At 36.5% G+C, this 18712-nt stretch overlaps 1 protein-coding gene and 1 long non-coding RNA gene across 2 annotated transcripts in view; both read right to left on the minus strand.

Annotated features, from left to right (window-relative positions):
• The window catches only part of LOC141333094 (proprotein convertase subtilisin/kexin type 5-like), a 58605-nt gene extending 53546 nt beyond the window's left edge, over positions 1-5059 (minus strand). The window contains exons 1-3 of the mRNA XM_073838016.1: positions 4572-5059; positions 2967-3071; positions 1527-1670 (exon numbers count right to left, since the gene is read on the minus strand). Of these exons, the coding sequence (XP_073694117.1) occupies positions 1527-1670; positions 2967-3071; positions 4572-4742 (420 nt within the window). The 5' untranslated portion in view covers positions 4743-5059. The remainder of the gene's footprint in view (positions 1-1526; positions 1671-2966; positions 3072-4571) is intronic.
• Positions 5060-15621: 10562 nt separating this feature from the next.
• Positions 15622-18521, minus strand: LOC141334133 (uncharacterized). Its single transcript, XR_012355486.1, has 3 exons — positions 18440-18521; positions 16476-16664; positions 15622-16295 (listed from the first exon to the last, which is right to left on the minus strand). It is a non-coding gene; the product is annotated as an uncharacterized lncRNA (long non-coding RNA).
• Between the last annotated feature and the right edge of the window lie 191 nt (positions 18522-18712).

Consider the following 18712-nt stretch of genomic DNA (forward strand, 5'->3'; position numbering starts at 1 on the left):
TATATTCAGCTGCAAATAACATGGGACGTGACTTGATTTCATCCGTCTGGATTTGAAGACAGTCTATAATATTGGATAGATACATCATAATATAATAGACTTTATCTCAAAGTTTCAACCTTGTTGCTATTACCGTTCTACTGATCACACAGCGTAAGGAATAATACATATTGTGAAAAATGCTTTACAAATAAATTGAACAGAATCATTTTCCCTTGTCTGTGCGCTTTTTCTAACATCAGCAGAAAATAAATACATTTGACATACATAAACATCATTTTCCCCCTCAGAATACTATGTTCTTGACGATTCATTCACTGTTGGACCTTGGCTAAGGAATAAGACTTGAACTCTATAATGTCCCATACTTTTTTTGGAGTAGAGTAGCACATGATGTATAATGATGATGATGAATACGCACTGTTTCCATCCATAGAACAAAATCATCACTTCCTGATAAACTGACACTAAATAGCACTAAGAAAAGTAGGACAAACCACTGAATATAGTAATTTTCATATATAATAAATTACTTTCAGAGGTGGATGCCAGCTGTTTGGGAACACAGTCTTGTATGAGGCAATTATAGAGAAATACTTTGCTGACAGACTTTGCGCAGACATTTTAGAATGACCATAACATTTCAGATGTTCAACATTTCCTGTCCCATAGCGTAGAGGAATTTATTCGCAAAATGCGGTTGCATCTCCCATTATTCGCATTAAAGGAGTAGTTCACTTCCAGAACAAAAATTTACAGATAATTTACTCACCCCTGTTTCATCCAAGATGTTCATGTCTTTCTTTCTTCAGTCATAAAGAAATTATGTTTTTTGAGGAAAACATTTCAGGATTTCTCTCCATATAATGGATTTCTATGGTGCCCCAAAGTTTGAACTTCCAAAGTGCAGTTTAAATGCAACTTCGAAGGACCCTAAACAATCCCAGTCAAGGAAGAAGGGTCTCATCTAGCGAAACGGTTATTTTCTAAAATAATTTTCAATTTATATACTTAACCTCAAATGCTCATCTTGTCTAGCTCTGCATCCCACATTGCTGCAGAAGTACCAACCCAGTGTTTTTTTTTAGTAAATAACTGATTGTTTTGCTAGATAAGACCCTTATTTCTTGGCTGAGATCGTTTAGAGCGCTTTGAAGCTGCATTTAAACTGCATTTTGGATGTTCAAACTCGGGGGCACCATAGAAGTCACCTATATGGAGAGAAATCCTGAAATGTTTTCCTCAAGAAACATAATTTCTTTACAACTGAATAAAGAAAGGCATGAACATCTTGGATGACAAGGGGGTGAGTAAAATATCTGTAAATTTCTGCTCTGGATGTGAACTTATTCCTTAACCCTTTTTCGCACCATTCAAAAACCCAATTTTGTTTTTAATTTTGGTGTTTCCATAACTCGTTTCTGATGCGATGCTTCAAAATGCACATAAAAACAGAGCTATGGAAACACAGCTAATATGAGCAACTCAAAATAATGATGTAAAGCATGTTAATTACGAATACTCACTATGTACCACATACTGCTCCATTTAGCATCATTGAAGTAAATGGAGCTGGACTGGGCCATACTGGACTGTACAGGACCAGGATACGAGGGTTTATAATCTCGCTTTGTTCTCCTCTTCACCACTTGCTGTTGTACCCACTCCACCTGAGAAAGAACGAGAAGAGATCCTTTAGGATCTGACAAACACCAACATCTTTTCATGACATTTGTTTTCTTTAACATTCGTCTGATTAAATGCAACCCTGGACCACAAAACCAGTCGTAAGTAGCACAGGGTATATTTGTAGCAATAGCCAAAAATACATTGTATGGGTCAAAATTACAGATTTTGCTTTTATGCCAAAAATCATTAGGATATTAAGCAAAGATCATGTTCCATGGAGATATTTAGTAAATTTCCTAGCATAAATATATCAAAACTTAATTTCTGATAAGTAATATGCATTGCTAAGAACTTCATTTGGACAACTTTAAAGGTATTATCTAATTTTTTCGATTTTTTGCACCCTCAGATGAAGATTTTCAGGTTCAGAAAGCGCCGATTTCATCAAAAATATCTTAATTTGTGTTTCGAAGATGAAGGAAAGTCTTATACAATAATGAGAACGATCCCAATGAATTTTTGGTAATGAGAATTACGGAGGAAAATATGCTTAATAATAAAGAAGGTACTGTCACAATGCAAAAATGTGTAATAATATATAGCGCCAACTTTCCTCATGCAAAATCATACCTTAAATTTTCCTTTTTAATATTGGGGTTAAATATACATGTTTAGACAGGCTTCATTCATGTAGCTCACGCACACATTTGATCTAAATTCTACAGCTAAAAAAGTCCATTAATTAGTTTACACTTTTTAAAAGATTATTTCACTCAGAAATTAACATTATATCATTATTTATTAACCCTCATGCCTTTTCAAACCTGTATGATTTTCTCTCTTCCACCAAATAATGACTGGAAACGGTTATGAGACGCCAGTCGTTTTTGGCGTGTGATAAAGATATCACATCTTGAGACACCAGATTTCTATATATACAAATGTGAATGAGATTTGAAAGCTACCGTGAAAAAAAAAGTGCTGTTTGTCATTAGTATGTAATTTAGTTGTATGGAAACGAGCAGCATGAACATTCTCCTAAACATCTCCTTTTGTGTTCCACAGAAGAAAGACAATCAAACATGTCTTGAACAACACTGCGAGTAAAAAATGACATATTGAACAACACTGTGAGGTTTGCACTATGTTAACCCTCCTTTTCAAAATGATTGACGAATACACAAAGCATTGTTCACGAACAGAACAGTTTACTTGCTTTGCATTGCGCAACAGTTGTTTTGAATAGACTGCGAGTTCTAGTCATCGATGAGCAAGATCAGGAGTCCATATAGACCATAGAACACACAGGTGTGGGGTTGTCATAGTGACAGCCTGACCTTTGGCTCCATGGAGATGAAGCTGTGTGTGCCTCTGCTGAAAAGCGTCGACCTTTTTATCGTCCGGCTGTGGAAGAAATGGTAGTAGTCCGTCAGATCGCCAATCTACGGAAATGACACACAGAACTGTCATTTACTGCATTGCAATATCAGAAATATAGAAGCACATCACAAAATAACAGGTTGCAAAACAAGAGCCTAAACATGTTGTCATATTGTGTAACTATAAAAAGCATATTAGGGCAGGGACGTCTAATGTGTAATAATATTGGTATGAATACATAGGAAAGAGCTAAAGCAACGTTCACCACAAGCACGTTGAAACCGGCATGCATTATCAATAATTTAGCATGTCATTGACTGGAAGAGTGGTTACTCAAGAGGCTGTATCACTTTCCACTGAACAGATTCATTTGACAAGTGCAATAACACCAGGCAGCCATGACACATTCTCTACAGACTACTGTACTCCTCTGGGAGACATAAGTCTGCCATAAAAAACAATGACGCTTCAAGTCAATGATAAGCGTCGCCAGTTTACAGTCAATCAAATGGCCTCATGGTGCTTTGAAATTAACTTGACATAGGAAACTACTTCTTGTTCACAATCTCTACAACTGGCTCCTAAGGCAATCTCACATTCCTGGATCCTACAGCAGATTCCCACAGAAGGACACACGTCTGATGAGTTACAAAGTACAGGAGTTACTCTGGATGTGACAAGGTTGCGGTTGAGGAAGGACCTCTTCGCTGGCTCAATAAGCACAGATGAGTGATAAGATAGCAATTGTGAAATCAGAGACCGAAAACGGTCACAGTGAAATCTCGAACCACATGGCAGATCTTAGATTTGACATATAGGCTTGCTGAAGCACACAGCAAAATTTAAGGCTTCAGCATAAACTTACATTAACCTGTTATTTATTTAAATGCACTGGATAGCAAAACATATGATTAAACTGAAATATTATGAAGACTGTTTCTGGCTCCCAGAAGGAAGATGAAACTGAGACCAAGGCAGTGTTAGTTAGTTCTACAAAACTTGACTTAAATGCAAACATCTGCATTATATGTAATTGTAATATTTAGTGTTCTAAGTCTTCTTAGAATACTAAGGCTTTTAACATAACATTTTCAGCATGTTACAGTAAATGTTACATGTCATGAATTCTCCTGAGGCTACATGCAATGCATGACTTCAGTTTCTAACTTATTTTGTAATACACAAATATTTACTAACATTCATAACTAACAGAAAATAGCAGATATATCCACGCAGTAAAGTTTCAAAAACACCTGTTGTTGTTGGGAGTCAGCAGAGAGCTGTTTGTTCACTGGCTTTTACTCTGAGAACTGTATATTTTTGAGCTAAAAATGAGTCTTCAGAAAGATTAATTCAGACTGAAGTCTTAAAAACGTGAATTTAGCAGTCTGAACTATCATAACACAACTCTGTGAAACTTATGTGAGCTTCCAGCCTTGACGTTTGAACTTCAATCAAAGTGATAACACCGTTGAACTGAGTGGAAAGAGCAGTGGACGGCAAATCCGATGGAATAACACACGTGAAACGCTTGAAAACATGTTTGTGCAGGACTCACGTACCTGGCCCAGGTTTCTATACCCATATTTATTGGCGATATGGTCCGCTTGCTCAGGTCCGCCGGCTATCCGAACAGCCCAGTGGTTGGTGTAAATCCGAGCTTTGCACGGAGAAGGCGAGAAAAAAAACAAGCACAGCGAAACCAGGACGCACGGGAGGCTGTTCAAAACCATCTTTCGCCCTCTCTCTCTCGCCTCGACTCTCCCCAGCACCCCCGGTTTAGGAAAACAACCAAACTTCGTCTCGCCGTAGAGTGGGGATTCTCATAGAAGTGTCGCTTGAGCTCCACATATACTCAGCAGAGGGTGAGCGCAGGATTTAAACTGGATACGAGCCTCCGAACGCTTCAGCCTGCAGCGCATCGGCCGCACACACTCCGACGCCACGGAGAGAGAGACGCAAGAGTCTGTTTGCACAGCTTTGGCTTGATTTGTTCTCTCAAGACAGTGCCGTTACTTCTGCCTTTTTTTTTTGTAAAGTGGAGATATGGCTCTAGCGCCTCCCTCAAATAACTACAGAGAGAGTCGGGAGAGTACGGACAACGAGCCGTGTGGGGTTACCGGGGCTCCGCAGGGTCTTAAAGACACACCGCGTTCCATCAGCACAGATCCGGCTGCGTTGTCACATTTATCACAACCACGAGATTCCCAGAGCTTTCTGTGAACTTGAAGAATAACATTTACAAAGTATTGTTTTTTTGGGTTATTTGTATATTTATAGTCAGTCAGTCTGGTGGCCAGTCTAGATGTTTCACCGTTTGTTTTATCCCCATGATCAAAAACTTTCGAGAAAATAAGTCAGAATTGTGAGAAATAAACTCATAATTCTGTCAAATAAATGAATAAATAAAAAATAGAACTGCCAGACTCGTAATTCAAAGTAAAAATAGAATTGTGAGATGTAAGTTCTTGATTCTACGGAAAAAAAAAAAATAGTTTGATGTAAGTTCATAATTCTGGAAAAAAAAATAGAACTGCAAGATGTTCTCTTAATTCAAAGAAAAAAGTCAAAATTGTAAGATGTAAAATCATAATTCAAAGAAAAAGTCAGAATTGTGAGATGTAAACTCATAATTCTGGAAAAAAAATAGAACTGCGAGATGTACTCTTAATTCAAAGAAAAAAGTCAGAATTGTGAGTAAACTCATAATTCAAAGAAAAAGTCAGATTTGTGAGATGTATAATTCTGGAAAAAAATAGAATTGTGAAATGTAAACTCATAATTCTGGAAAAAAAATAGATCTGCGAGATATACTCGTAATTCAAAGAAAAAAGTTAGAATTGTGAGATGTATAATTCTGGAAAAAATAGAACTGCAAGATGTACTCGTAATTCAAAGAAAATGTCAGAATTGTGAGATGTAATCTCATAATTCTGGAAAAAATAGAACTGTGAGATATACTTCAAAGAAAAAAGTCTGTATTGTGAGATGTAAACCGATAATTCTGAATAAAAATTGTATTGTGAGATGAAAACTCATAATTTAATGAAAAAAGTCAGAATAAGATGTAAATAACGTATAATTGACAGATAAAAGTCATAATTCTGGAAATAAATATTACGAGATGTACTCGTAATTTAAAGAAAAAAGTCAGATTTGTGGGATGTAAGCGCATAATTGAAAGAAAAAATAGAATTGTGAGATATAAACTCATTATTCTGGAAAAAAATAGAATTGCAAGATGCACTCGTAATTCAAAGAAAAATGTCAGAGTTATGAGATGTAAACTAAATTCTAGAAAAATAGATTTGTGAGATGTTTAATCATAATTTAAAGAAAAAAGTCAGAATTGTGAGATGTAAACTCAGTTCTGGGGAAAAAAACAAAAGATTTGTGAGATGTTTACTCATAATTTAAAGAAAAAAAATCAGAATTGTGAGATGTGAACTTGAAATTGCAAGACATTTTTCTCAGAAATAAAAAGTCGCAACTAACTTCTTAATTTTTTATCCTGTGGTAGAAAGCTTCTAAATGACATAGGATGGACAATATCATTGGAATCACTTTTTATGATTATTTTTTTTCGGCTAATGAACATATAAAAACCTTGAAAAACCTACTGCTTATACATATCTTTACCAGCTATTAACTTTAGTGTGTAAATTTTGAGCTCTTTGCTGCCTACTAATTCCTTCTCTATATGATTTAGTAGCTTCCACATGTTTTTCCCGTGTTTTAGACAGCATAAATAAGCAGAACAATGTATTCAGTAGTACGCTAACTGTGCAATCCATGATGATGTTTACATCCGAATATTGCCAAAATGGCCGCACATATGGGTGAAGTAAGTGCAAACCCTCTACAGTTGTTGGTTATCCTGGCCTGTTTTAGTACATGCATTGCTTAGTGACATGCAACACTTGATGCCTATTCTGGGACTATTTTCGTTTGTGGAGAAACAATATACAAACTGGTTATTTTGATTTCTGAAATATTTAATACTTTGCTTAAACTTTTTTTTATTAAAAACAACAACATATTTAAAGAATACCAGCATGACTGCCTACAAAAAAAAGTGTTCTTCTGTACATTTGTATACTAACTTGCTCTTGAGTAAACACCCTGGGTGTCTTGTTGTTTACTTGGAGTCCATAAGATTGTGTCCATAAACTTGTGACTTGTAGTTCTAAGGTGGTTATAATTATTCCTCTCACAGTCGCATCCGCTCGTCACCAGACATACTTTTGATGGCATCATTATGTGGCGAGCGTTACGCGTCGCTCTCATTCACGTCATGATTGATTGATCTTTGTTTTGGTTATTCCTCCGAGCTCTGTTCCGTTTGCAGTACAAGTGCGAATCAGCATAATTGCACTAATTACGGCCAATTTCTCCGTGAATGGAGCCGCTGTCAAATCCGACAACAGACGAGGGACAAGAATATCTCACGGTCCTTATAAACGAGATGAAAGGGGACGAAAACACCCCGTGAACACGCCATTGAGCGCGAGAGCAGGATTGCAATTTAAAGCACCGAGGGAGGAGGAGAAAAGACGGGAACATGCGGAGATTTTAGAGCGGAATCAAGTACCCAGCTCACGGAGGTAGCGGGCAACCCCATTCAGCGCGTCGCTTCTCTACCGGGGGGCGCAAATTCCGCTTGACAGCCATTACCCTGCGAGCCCGAGTCGCCCCCCTTCAAGTGTCTTTCTCTGAGAACAGTTACCAGCGTGCATTCCTTCTGCTGCAATTAAGCCTTTATTTATCACCTCTTCAGAGCTGAGTAAACAAACGTAATGTGCGGAAATCACTGGATAATTATTATCCCAGGGTGCGAATTATGGGGGTTTGGGGGTCTGACCCCCCTAATTAAGGCTTGAACCCGAAAAGCCAGTCAAAATAAAAGAATGGGGGGTCTTAGCAGACAGAACAACATTGTTATTTATTTATTTATTCAAATAAGTTTCAGCTGCATTTCAGTAAAACACAAAGTTAGTCAAGTTAAAGGGATAGTTCACCCAAAAATAATAATAGCCTCCCAGCAAACACAGAACGTTCCCCTAAGGTTCCCATTTGGTTATTTTTTCGGGAACAAAATGAGAACATTCCCTGAAAGTTCTCTTTTTAATAACCTTTAAAAAACGTTCTCATAACGTTCCCTGCAGGTTTTTTTTTTTTTTTTTTGGTTTAATTTTATAACCTAAAAAGAACCTTACCAGAACGTTTAAACCCTCTATAGTTGTTGATAGGGACTTCCCAGTCCCTTTAAAGAACGTTCTCATAACGTTCCCTGCAGGTTTTTTTTGGTTTAATTTTATAACCTAAAAAGAACCTTCCCAGAACGTTCCCTGTAGGTTATTTTTAGGTTTTAATTTTATAACCTAAAAAGAACCTTCCCAGAACGTTTAAACCCTCTATAGTTGTTGATAGGGACTTCCCAGTCCCTTTAAAGAACGTTCTCATAACGTTCCCTGCAGGGTTTTTTTGGTTTAATTTTATAACCTAAAAAGAACCTTCCCAGAACGTTCCCTGTAGGTTATTTTTAGGTTTTAATTTATAACCTACAGAGAACGTTCCCAGAACATTCCCTGCAAGTTATTTTTGTATTTATCTTTTTTAACCTACAGAGAACATTCCCTGCAGGTTATTTTTAGTTTTTATTTTATAACCTAAAAAGAACCTTCCCGGAAAGTTGCGGGAACGTTCCGGGAACATTCTATTTACATAAAGAAAACTTTCCTGGCTAACCAATAGGGAACGTTCTTGGGAACGTTCTGGGAATGTTCTGAGAACCAAAAACTAACGTTCCTAGAATGTGTTGGGAACCAAAAATTGTTAGCTGGGCTATTGATAATCCTAGGTGTATGTGACTTCCTTCTTTCAGACAAATACAATCAGAGTTATAATAAAAATGTCCTGGCTCTTTCGAGCTTTATAATGGAAGTGAATGGGTGTTGAGATTTTGAAGTCCAAAAAGTGTGTTTATCCATCATAAAAAAGTGCTCCATATGCCTCCGGGTGAATCAATGCATTTGTTTAAGAAAATTATACATATTTAAAACTTTATAAACTTTTGTTTTAAAAAATAATGTCTCTGCTAACTGTCGTACATGTGTTCATAGGAGAGTGGTGTTCCAGCGGATGACGTAGAACGCAGATGTATTGTTAGGTCCGATGAGAAGTGGCAAATGCAGAAGCGTGGAGAAGAGAGCAAAACAAAACACCAGTCACAAATTCGAAGTACAAAACAGTCATGCTAATATTCTGTAAATGTATTGTTGTTTTTAATTTAAAAAAATAAAATTAAGCAAAGTATTAAATATTTCAGAAATCAAAATGAACGGTTTGTATATTGTTTCTCCACAAACAAAAATAGTCCCAGAGTAAGTCAAAGCATCAACTAAAACAGGCCAGTTTAACTACAAAAACAACAACTATAGAGGGTTTGCACTTACGTCACGGTTTGGTCAGCTACCCGGATGCACTTCCATATTGGCAATATTCGGATGTAAACAACAGCATGGATTGCACAGTTAGCGTACTACTGAATACATTGTTCTGCTAATTTATGCTGTCTAAAACATGGGAAAAAACATGTGGAAGCTGCTAAATCATATAGAGAAGCAAAAAGCACAACATTTTTACAAACTAAAAAGTTAATAGCTGGTAAAGATATGAATAAGCAGTAGATCTATTAATTAAGATATTAGCCTTATATTTCAACTACCTGACTGGAAATGATAAGAACATACATGAATGTTGTCAAGATTCTTGCCCTGGAAATCCTGGTCCTTATGTTCCTTAGACAGATTTTGCACTCTTCTCCTTGATTTGTTATAACTTTTGGCAGTCTATAGTACTCCAAACAATTAGTACAGGCCAAAACATGACAATAATTGATCCTTTTCAGCAGCAATAATCAGCAAAATATGTGAGTTTTGTTCGATTCAGTGACATTGTTTATGTTCAGTGCCACCAATATGGTCAATTGATGAAAATGAGGATTTGTAAAGAAACATGTTGGAGGATTTTGATATAAGCCAAGAGGAGACTGGATTTCCACTGCTGTAAACAAAACTTGGTTCTTGCGAGACTTGGATATTCTTACTGGAGCTTATGCTACAAGTGAAGCAAAAGATTACGTTTTATAAGGTTTCAAACATGGATATTTTTCTTACACAAATGCATCGATTCACTTCAGTCATGTGGAGCACTTTTTATGATGGATGGATGCACTTTATTGGACTTGAAAATCTCAGCAGCCATTCACTGCCATTGCTTGGAAGAGCCATGACATTTTTTAAAATAACTCTTATTGTATTCGTCTGAAAGAAGAAAGTCATATACACCTAGGATGGCTTGAGGGTGAGTAAATCATGGGGTTATTTTCATTTTTGGGTGAACTATCCCTTTATGGCGGGAATACACAATAAGGCTTTTGCGCATATATTTTTCTCAATTTGCAGTCTGGATGTGTTAACATTGCCAAAAGCCAGTGTGGAGATTTCAGCTGACAGATTTTCCAGAAAACAATGTAGAAATTGTTATTCACAGACTTTGTTTTGTAGCTTCAATCCAGTCAGAGGACATCAAAAATGTGTGATATTTTAGGACAATTGTAGGCACATAAGATGCATCCCAATTTGCATATAAACACTATTCTATGCCGTTTTGTAGTATAAATAGTGCAAAATAAGTGCACTTTTTAACAAATAACCATGGAAATGAAGGCTGCATCCAAAACTGCATTACTTCCCACTGTATAGTATGTAATTGAACACAGTATTTTTGCGGTTGCCAAGTAATCACTCAAGAGAGTATGCCACTTTGGACGCAGCCTAAGTGTGCAATGTTGGACAATTGATGCATTTGTCGCAGCTTTAGTTACGTAGCAGAGGAGCTATCAGATTCTAAGTATGAATGACAAAACCTTATAAAATTGCTACACTACATGGTTAAGTGCATAGTGCGTCACTTGGGATTTTTTTATATCACTATAAATTGACACATTACAGATATACCACAAAACAGTTTTTGCATTTTCTACAATGCCTTTAAGGGGTTAGTCCACCCGAAAATAAAAATTCGGTCATCAATTATTCACCCTCATGTCATTCCAAACCTGTATGGTTTATGATGAGTAAACAATGACAGAATTCTTATATGAATTTTATCCATTTATTGTCCCACACAAATGAGACAAACCTCATCCACAACTTACAAACAAAAACATTTTATTCTATTTATAGCCTCCTTTTAATGTCACTAAACAATTCTCACATGGTCAGACCCCATGTAACTCCTCAGTCCACCTCACAAGCAATTCTGTGGCTAATGGATAAAACCCATTTATTCATTTGTGCACTTGCTCACCAAATGCAATAAGAGAAGTAGGGCAGCAGCATGTAAAACGATTTGACCGGTTGATGCAGTCAAGACTATATTACTTGATAGCTTCTCTAAATTGAATTTTTCGCAGGGAGGATTTTACGCCGATGGAAATGAAAGAGACAGTAGTCAAACATCACACAGGCTGGGCCCATTGACCTGCATATGCGAGAGGGACAGGCAGCCAGAAAACACACAGCAGCAACACAAAAAGGGCTCTGTGGCCCTGACGGCAATGTGGGAGCCCCTCACTGGTCTCACTGGCAGGAGATCATTGTTATTCTCAGCAAATCAGAGCATGGATGACACACAACTTCATTCTTAGAAACATTTTCCCTCTATATGCACACACACACACACACACACACACACACAGAGACTACATTATTCGGAGCCAGCCAGCTATTCAGCGGACAGACAATCTTATGCTATAGCAAAGTAAATTAATGCAAACACTGCAGCAATTAATGCAAAGCCTCACAGCATCAGAGTAATTAACACTGCAGGCCGGCCCTATATATGTTGGCATGAATGAAAATACACAATAGTGAGTGCCATGAAGACTGCACCATCTTCAGAAGGTCATTTTATGATGAGATGAAGGACAACAATTCATTGCTGTACTGTTTTAACACAGTCATTTAGAATTTAAAGGGATAGTTCACTCAGAAATTAACATTTTGTCTTTAGTCACCCTCATGAGATTGTTTTCAGCTGTGCAAAATAAGTCAAAATAAGTGCGGTTTACCATATTGTGGGTAGGTAAAACACTATGAAGAGGAAAATTTAGGAAAATAACCTAATAGCAATAACAATCTAAAAAGTAATGTAAGATATAAGAATGAGTCATGTGTCCTTACTGAACCGTTCTGACTTCATTGTGTTTACATACAGTTAAAGTCAAAAGTTTTCATACAAAATACATGTTTTTCATGTAGTACTGACCTGAAAAAGATGTTTCACATAAAAGATGTTTACATATAGTCCACAAGAGAAAATAATAGTTGAATTTATTTAAATGACACCGTTCAAAAGTTTACTTATGCCTGATTCTTAATACTGTGTTGTTACCTAAATGATCCACAGCTGTGTTTAGTGATAGTTGTTCATGAGTCCCCTGTTTGTTCTGAACAGTTAAACTGCCTGCTGTTCTTCAGAAAAATCCTTCAGGTCCCACAAATTCTTTTTTGCAGCCTTTTTGTGTATTTGAATCCTTTCCAACAATGACTGTATGATTTTGAGATCCATCTTTTCACACTGAGGACAACTGAGCGACACATATGCAACTATTACAGAAGGTTCAAATGCTCATTTATGCTTCAGAAGGAAACACAATGCATTATTTACATTTGAAGATCAGGGTAAATGTAACTTATTTTGTCTTCTCGGAAACATGTAACAAAAAAAACAGCTGAAACCAGCCTAGTCTGGTTGGCTGATCTTAGCTGGTTTTAGCTGGCCAGGCTGGGAAAGTGGCCAAAACCCCTCTAAAACCAGCCTGCTGACCAGCTAAAACCAGCCAACCAGCCTAGGCTGGTTTTAACTGTTTTTTCAGCAGGGGTAGCTTCTGAAGGGCGGTACTAAATAATTAAAAAAAAAACATAATATTTAGGCAAAATATGAAAAATGTACACATCTGCATTCCATTCAAAAGTTTTTGCCCCCCGGCTCTTCATGCATGTTTCCTTCTACCCTGCTGAAAAAACCCAGCTAAAACCAGCCAAGGCTGGTTGGCTGGTCTTAGCTGGTTTAAGCTGGAAGTAGCTGGTTTTAGCTTTAAGCCTCTAAAACCAGCCTGCTGACCAGCTAAAACCAGCCAATCAGCCTAGGCTGGTTTTAGCTGTTTTTTTTTCAGCAGGGTAAAGCATCAGTGAGTGTTTGAACCTTCTGTAATAGTTTCATAGTCCCTCAGTTGTGTGAAAAGATGGATCTCAAAATCATACAGTCATTGTTGGTAAGGGTTCAAATACAAAAAATGGTGAAAAACCAAAGAGTTTGTGGGACCTCCCTGCTGGAAAATAAACAGCTAAAACCAGCCTAGACTGGTTGGCTGGTCTTAGCTGGTTTAAGCTGGTTTTAGCTGGTGGTCTCCCAGCCTGACCAGGCCAGGAAAGTGGCCAAAACCCCTCTAAAACCAGCCTGCTGACCAGCTAAAACCAGCCAATCAGCCTAGGCTGATTTTAGCTGTTTTTTTTTCAGCAGGGTAAAGCATCAGTGAGTGTTTGAACCTTCTGTAATAGTTTCAGTTGTGTGAAAATATGGACCTCAGTTGTATTGGGACCTCCCTGCTGAAAAAACAGCTAAAACCAGCCTAGACTGGTTGGCTGGTCTTAGCTGGTCTCCAAGCCAGGCTGGTCAGGCTGGTTTTAGCTGGGTTTTTTTTCAGCAGGGCTGAAGGATTTTTCTGAAGAACAGCGGGCAGTTTAACTGTTCAGGACAATAAGCGACTCATGAACAACTATCACTAAACAAAAAGCACAGCTGTGGATCATTCAAGTAATAGTCTTAAGAATCAAGTGTATGTAAACCTTTGAACGGGGTCATTTTTATAAATTCTGCTATTATTTTCTCTTGTGGACTGTATGTAAACGTCTCTTACGTGAAATATCTTATTCAGGTCAGTACTAAGTAAAAAAATAACGCATTTTTTTATGATTCACTCTTATTTTTCTAATTTAATTAACATTTTGCAGATTCTGTATATGTAAACTTTTGACCTCAACTGTAGTTAGGCGTAGTATACTAATAATACAGTTAACTTTATTATGTTGTTATTTCCTACGTTTGACAGTAACATTAAACGCAGTTAAAAACTAGGTTACAGTTTACCGCTTCATAACACTAATGCTGGCGCCCTCTAGAGTTCATGACTAACAGCACTGTCTACTAAAAATCTGTCATTTGTTTTGATTAAACGGCTATTTAAGAACTAAAGATTTATAATTACAGCAGAAATGCAAAAAAAGAAAAACATTTTTTAGCATATATATTGCCTTGAAATATTGTGTTGTACAATGTAGAGGTTTAAAGAGTCAACAAGGTTGAGACCCGCTGCTGTACACTGAATGATGTTGGTCTTCATGTCATGACGGTTAAGATGCAATGTAGAATTGCAGGACAGTGTCTGAGAACGTGACACACCACCTTTTAAACTCCTTGAACAGAACCAGCTTAGATGAGATAAAGTACCTAAACACCTTAGCTAATTTCAGTCTGCGCCCTGTAAATCTATTAAGGAGATGTTGGTAAGATTAACCAATTCACTTTAACCTTGATGGCTGTTTTATCGTTTCACAATTCAGGTGTGTAAAAATGACTTGAACAATGAAAAGTTCTATATTACACACGGACCTGAATAAGATATTTCACATAAAAGATCTTTTCACACTGAGGAACTCATATGCAACTATTACTGAAGGTTCAAACACTCGCTGATGCTCCAGAAGGAAAAATGATGCATTAAGAGTAAATGTGAATAAATGTATAAGAGCCAGTGGTAAAAACTTTTAAATTTGAAGATCAGGGTAAATGTAACTTATTTTATCTTCTGGGAAACACCTAAGCATCTTTCTGTAGCTTTTGAAGGGCAGTACTAAATGAAAACAAAAACATAGTTATTTAGGCAAAATAAGAAAAACTTACATATCTGTATTCGGTTCAAAAGTTTACACCCCCCATGCATAATTTTACCTTTTGAAGCATCAGTGAGCGTTTGAACCTTCTGTAATAGTTGCATACGAGTCCCTCAGCTGTCCTCAGTTTGAAAAGATGGATCTCAAAAGCAAACAGTCATTGTTTAAAAGGTAATAAAGACACAGAAATGCTGAAAAACCAAAGAATTTGTGGAACCTAAAGATTTTTCTGAAGAACAGCGGGCAGTTAAACTGTTCAGGACAAACAAGAGACCCATGGGGAAAAAAGGGTAATTTTTGTAAATCCAACTACTCTTTTCTCTTGTGGACTGTATGTAAATATCTTATGTAAAACATCTTATTCAGGTCAGTACTAAAAAAAAAAAAAAAAAAAAAATGCATTTTGTATGATCCCTCTTATTTTGGTAAAAATCTTTTATGTTTCTTCATGTTAATGTTCACAACATAACAAGGAATTTTGGTAAAAACCAGCAATTCTTTAAATAAAATTTTCATTGTAACACTTTAAAAGATGCACCCCAGATGGATTAATCAAAAACAGCACTATGCAAATAAAAAACAAACAACATGCTGAATAGCTCAGAACCTTTATTCAGAGGGCAACAAGAGTAAAATATAAAATTTATGGGCTATTTTTCCTTTCTTTCAGGCGACAGAAATTCATTTCAGAACCATTGTACGGGAGAACAATCCATAGCGGTGCGCTCTCGATGCTTCTGAAGCCCCTCAAGATGTCCGAATAGATGAAACCCCCACCCTCCTCCGCCATCAGTGCTCTAGTTCTCATTGCAGTGTCTCTGTAGTTTTCCTCAAAATGCTTTTCCTTTTAATTTTTTGCTACATCTCTGCAGTTTTTAAAAAGTAAACAAAACAAAAGAAAACAAAAAAATCCTTCAAAAAAATAAAACTGAGCGACCACATCTCATGTTCGGCTTCTTAACATTTACAGTATATATAAATACTTACATAAATATCTTACATGAAAACCTAATTCAGAGAAGGAAAAAACAAAAATGGAAAAAAGCAGAGGAGAATGTTGGAGGAGGGGAACGGGGGAGAACTGATAACAGTGTGTTTGTGCGAGTGTGCATTTCATGTTAAAGGCAGTACAGTGCGGACACACAGATTTGGGCGTTTATGAGGGTAACTGTATAAACGGCGCGTTCAGTTAGCCCAGTATGGAGAGCTGCTGTAGTTGGACTTGCCCTGATTCTTCTGCATGCTGTTGGACTGACTACGTTGGCCCTGCAGATGACAAAAAGAATCGATATTAATTCTATAAACCCTGCTTGATCATTTAATATGCATATTAATAATGTTTAGCTGAGAATCCTGTTGCACACAATCTACTTCTTTCCTTCTGAGTTTTATAATGTAATATAACAATGTTTATTGAACACTTGAGCACTTGTAGACGTGATGTACCTGTGTGTCTTGAGCCATGTGGTGATGCATTAACTGTGATGGGGGCTGCTGATGGGGCAGTATATGAAGGAAGGGAGCGGGGGCGTATCCAGGGGCACCTCCTGGGTTAAGCGGGCCGGTTCCACCCAAAGCTGAAGGCAGGCTGAACGCAGGTCCGGCTGCTGTGGGGAAACCCTGCTTGTCAAATGACTAAAAGGGAGAGAGAAAAGAAATTAGAAATCAGAGAAATCCAAAATAAAAAAAAGTTTTAAATATGAATATAAAAAAATATATTAATACATACATTAAAAAAAATACATAAATATATACACATTTAATAAACTGGTAGCCTAAAAATAATGTCATAGTTCAAAAGCTGGGATCAAAGTTAAGGAACACAGACCATTTAAGCCGATTGGTTTCTTCCTCATGTTTGTAAACCACAGTGAGTCAGTGTTAGACATAAGCCAGTGTTTCACTGTCTGTGACCTCTACAAATGCCCTCTAGTGGTAGTTGTGATATTTTCAATGCGATTATGATGGTGCTACATCAGTTAGAAACCCTCCACTTACTCACCATTAACTAGGGCTGCCACTAACGACTATTTTTATATTTATGGGACTAATTTATCAATTAATCTAAACGACTAACCCCCCCCCCCCCCCCAAAAAAAAAAAAGAAATTTACTTCAGAATATTTTATTTTTTAATAAAATCTATTAATTGGAGATGCTCCATGAAATTATTAAAATTTAATGGAACCATTTAAATGAAATCCAGAAAAGTAATGAAAAAGAATTTGGTAAAAATAAAATTAATAAAACTGATTTCATAGGGCCCTATTAATTACTTTGTTTGTTTGTTTTTTGGTAATAGATACAAATAAACAATAGCCTTTATAAGATATTATGTATTTCAACAGTTTTGTGCAATTAATTTGAATCTAATCCTTGTTTAATATTGACTAAACATTTAAGTCAAATGTCCACTTAACCTTTAATATTTGGCTATATCTTTATACCCCAGAAATGCTATTGCCACAGTAATTTAATGAATATGTGGACATCAAAATGTTGCCGTCTATGCAGGGTCAGAAAGCTCTTGGATTTAAGAAAGATATCTTTAATTTGTGTTCTGAAGATGAATGAAGGTCTTACGGGTTTGAAATGTAATGAGGATGGTTAATTAATGACAGAATTTTCATTTTTGGGAGATCAATATGTTTAACATAAGAACCGATTTTCATTTTGTGTCAGGAGTTTAGTTATTTTAGCTGTATAAAACAGTCTGTTATGCTGCTTGATATTGCAAATTGGCATTTATCATTAATATGTATTATAATCAAATGTGTGACCCTGGACCACAAAACCAGTCATAAGTTATAGATTTATACATCATCTGAAAGCTGAATAAATAAGCTTTTCATTGGCGCATGGTTGTTAAAATAGGACTATATTTGGGTGAGAAAATCTAGAATCTAAGGGTGCAAAAAAATGAAAATATTGAGAAAATCACCTTTAAAGTTGTCCAAATTAAGTTCCTAGAAATGGATATTACTAATTAAAAATTAACTTTCACTATATTTATGGTAGGACATTTATAAAATATCTTAAATGGAACATGATTTTTATCTAAAATCCTAATGATTTTTGGCATAAAATAAAAATAAGTATTTTGGGCAATTACTACAAATACACCCGCACTACAGGATTTGTGGTCCAGGGTCACATACACTGATAGCAGTTTTACCATTTAATACACCATTATTCTTCAAAGTTATTTACTTATAGACAAAATGGACGTCTCGCACATTCATGAAAAAATAGCTTACGCAGTGTTGAAAAAAATAACGTGGATACGGAAAAGATATTGTGAGGGTGGAAAATGGTCATGTAAAACTAAATGGAGACTGTTTCGGTGCAAGAATAAAGTAAACCAAAAAATAAACCTAACAAGTAGAAAACAAGCAGAACTGTGAAGCTCACCTGGGTCTTGCTGTACACTGTTCCAGTGAGATCCGAAGTCACAGATCCAGACAGTCCTGGTGCTAGGAAAGGGTTTCAAATGTTCAATTGAAATCTTAAATATGACTTTATTCAACAGATCTGCATATCTCAAGATACTAAGTTAAGCTGCAACAACTTATCAATAAAACTAATAATAATGACAACAATCAACACATTTGATTATCAAATAAATTGTGTCTGCGCTCTGTCCATGAAAAACAGATTTGTGATGCGATCTGGGAAAACCCGTCA

The sequence above is a fragment of the Garra rufa genome, chromosome 4 (assembly GCF_049309525.1).
Source record: "Garra rufa chromosome 4, GarRuf1.0, whole genome shotgun sequence".
Taxonomy (NCBI): Eukaryota; Metazoa; Chordata; class Actinopteri; order Cypriniformes; family Cyprinidae; genus Garra; species Garra rufa.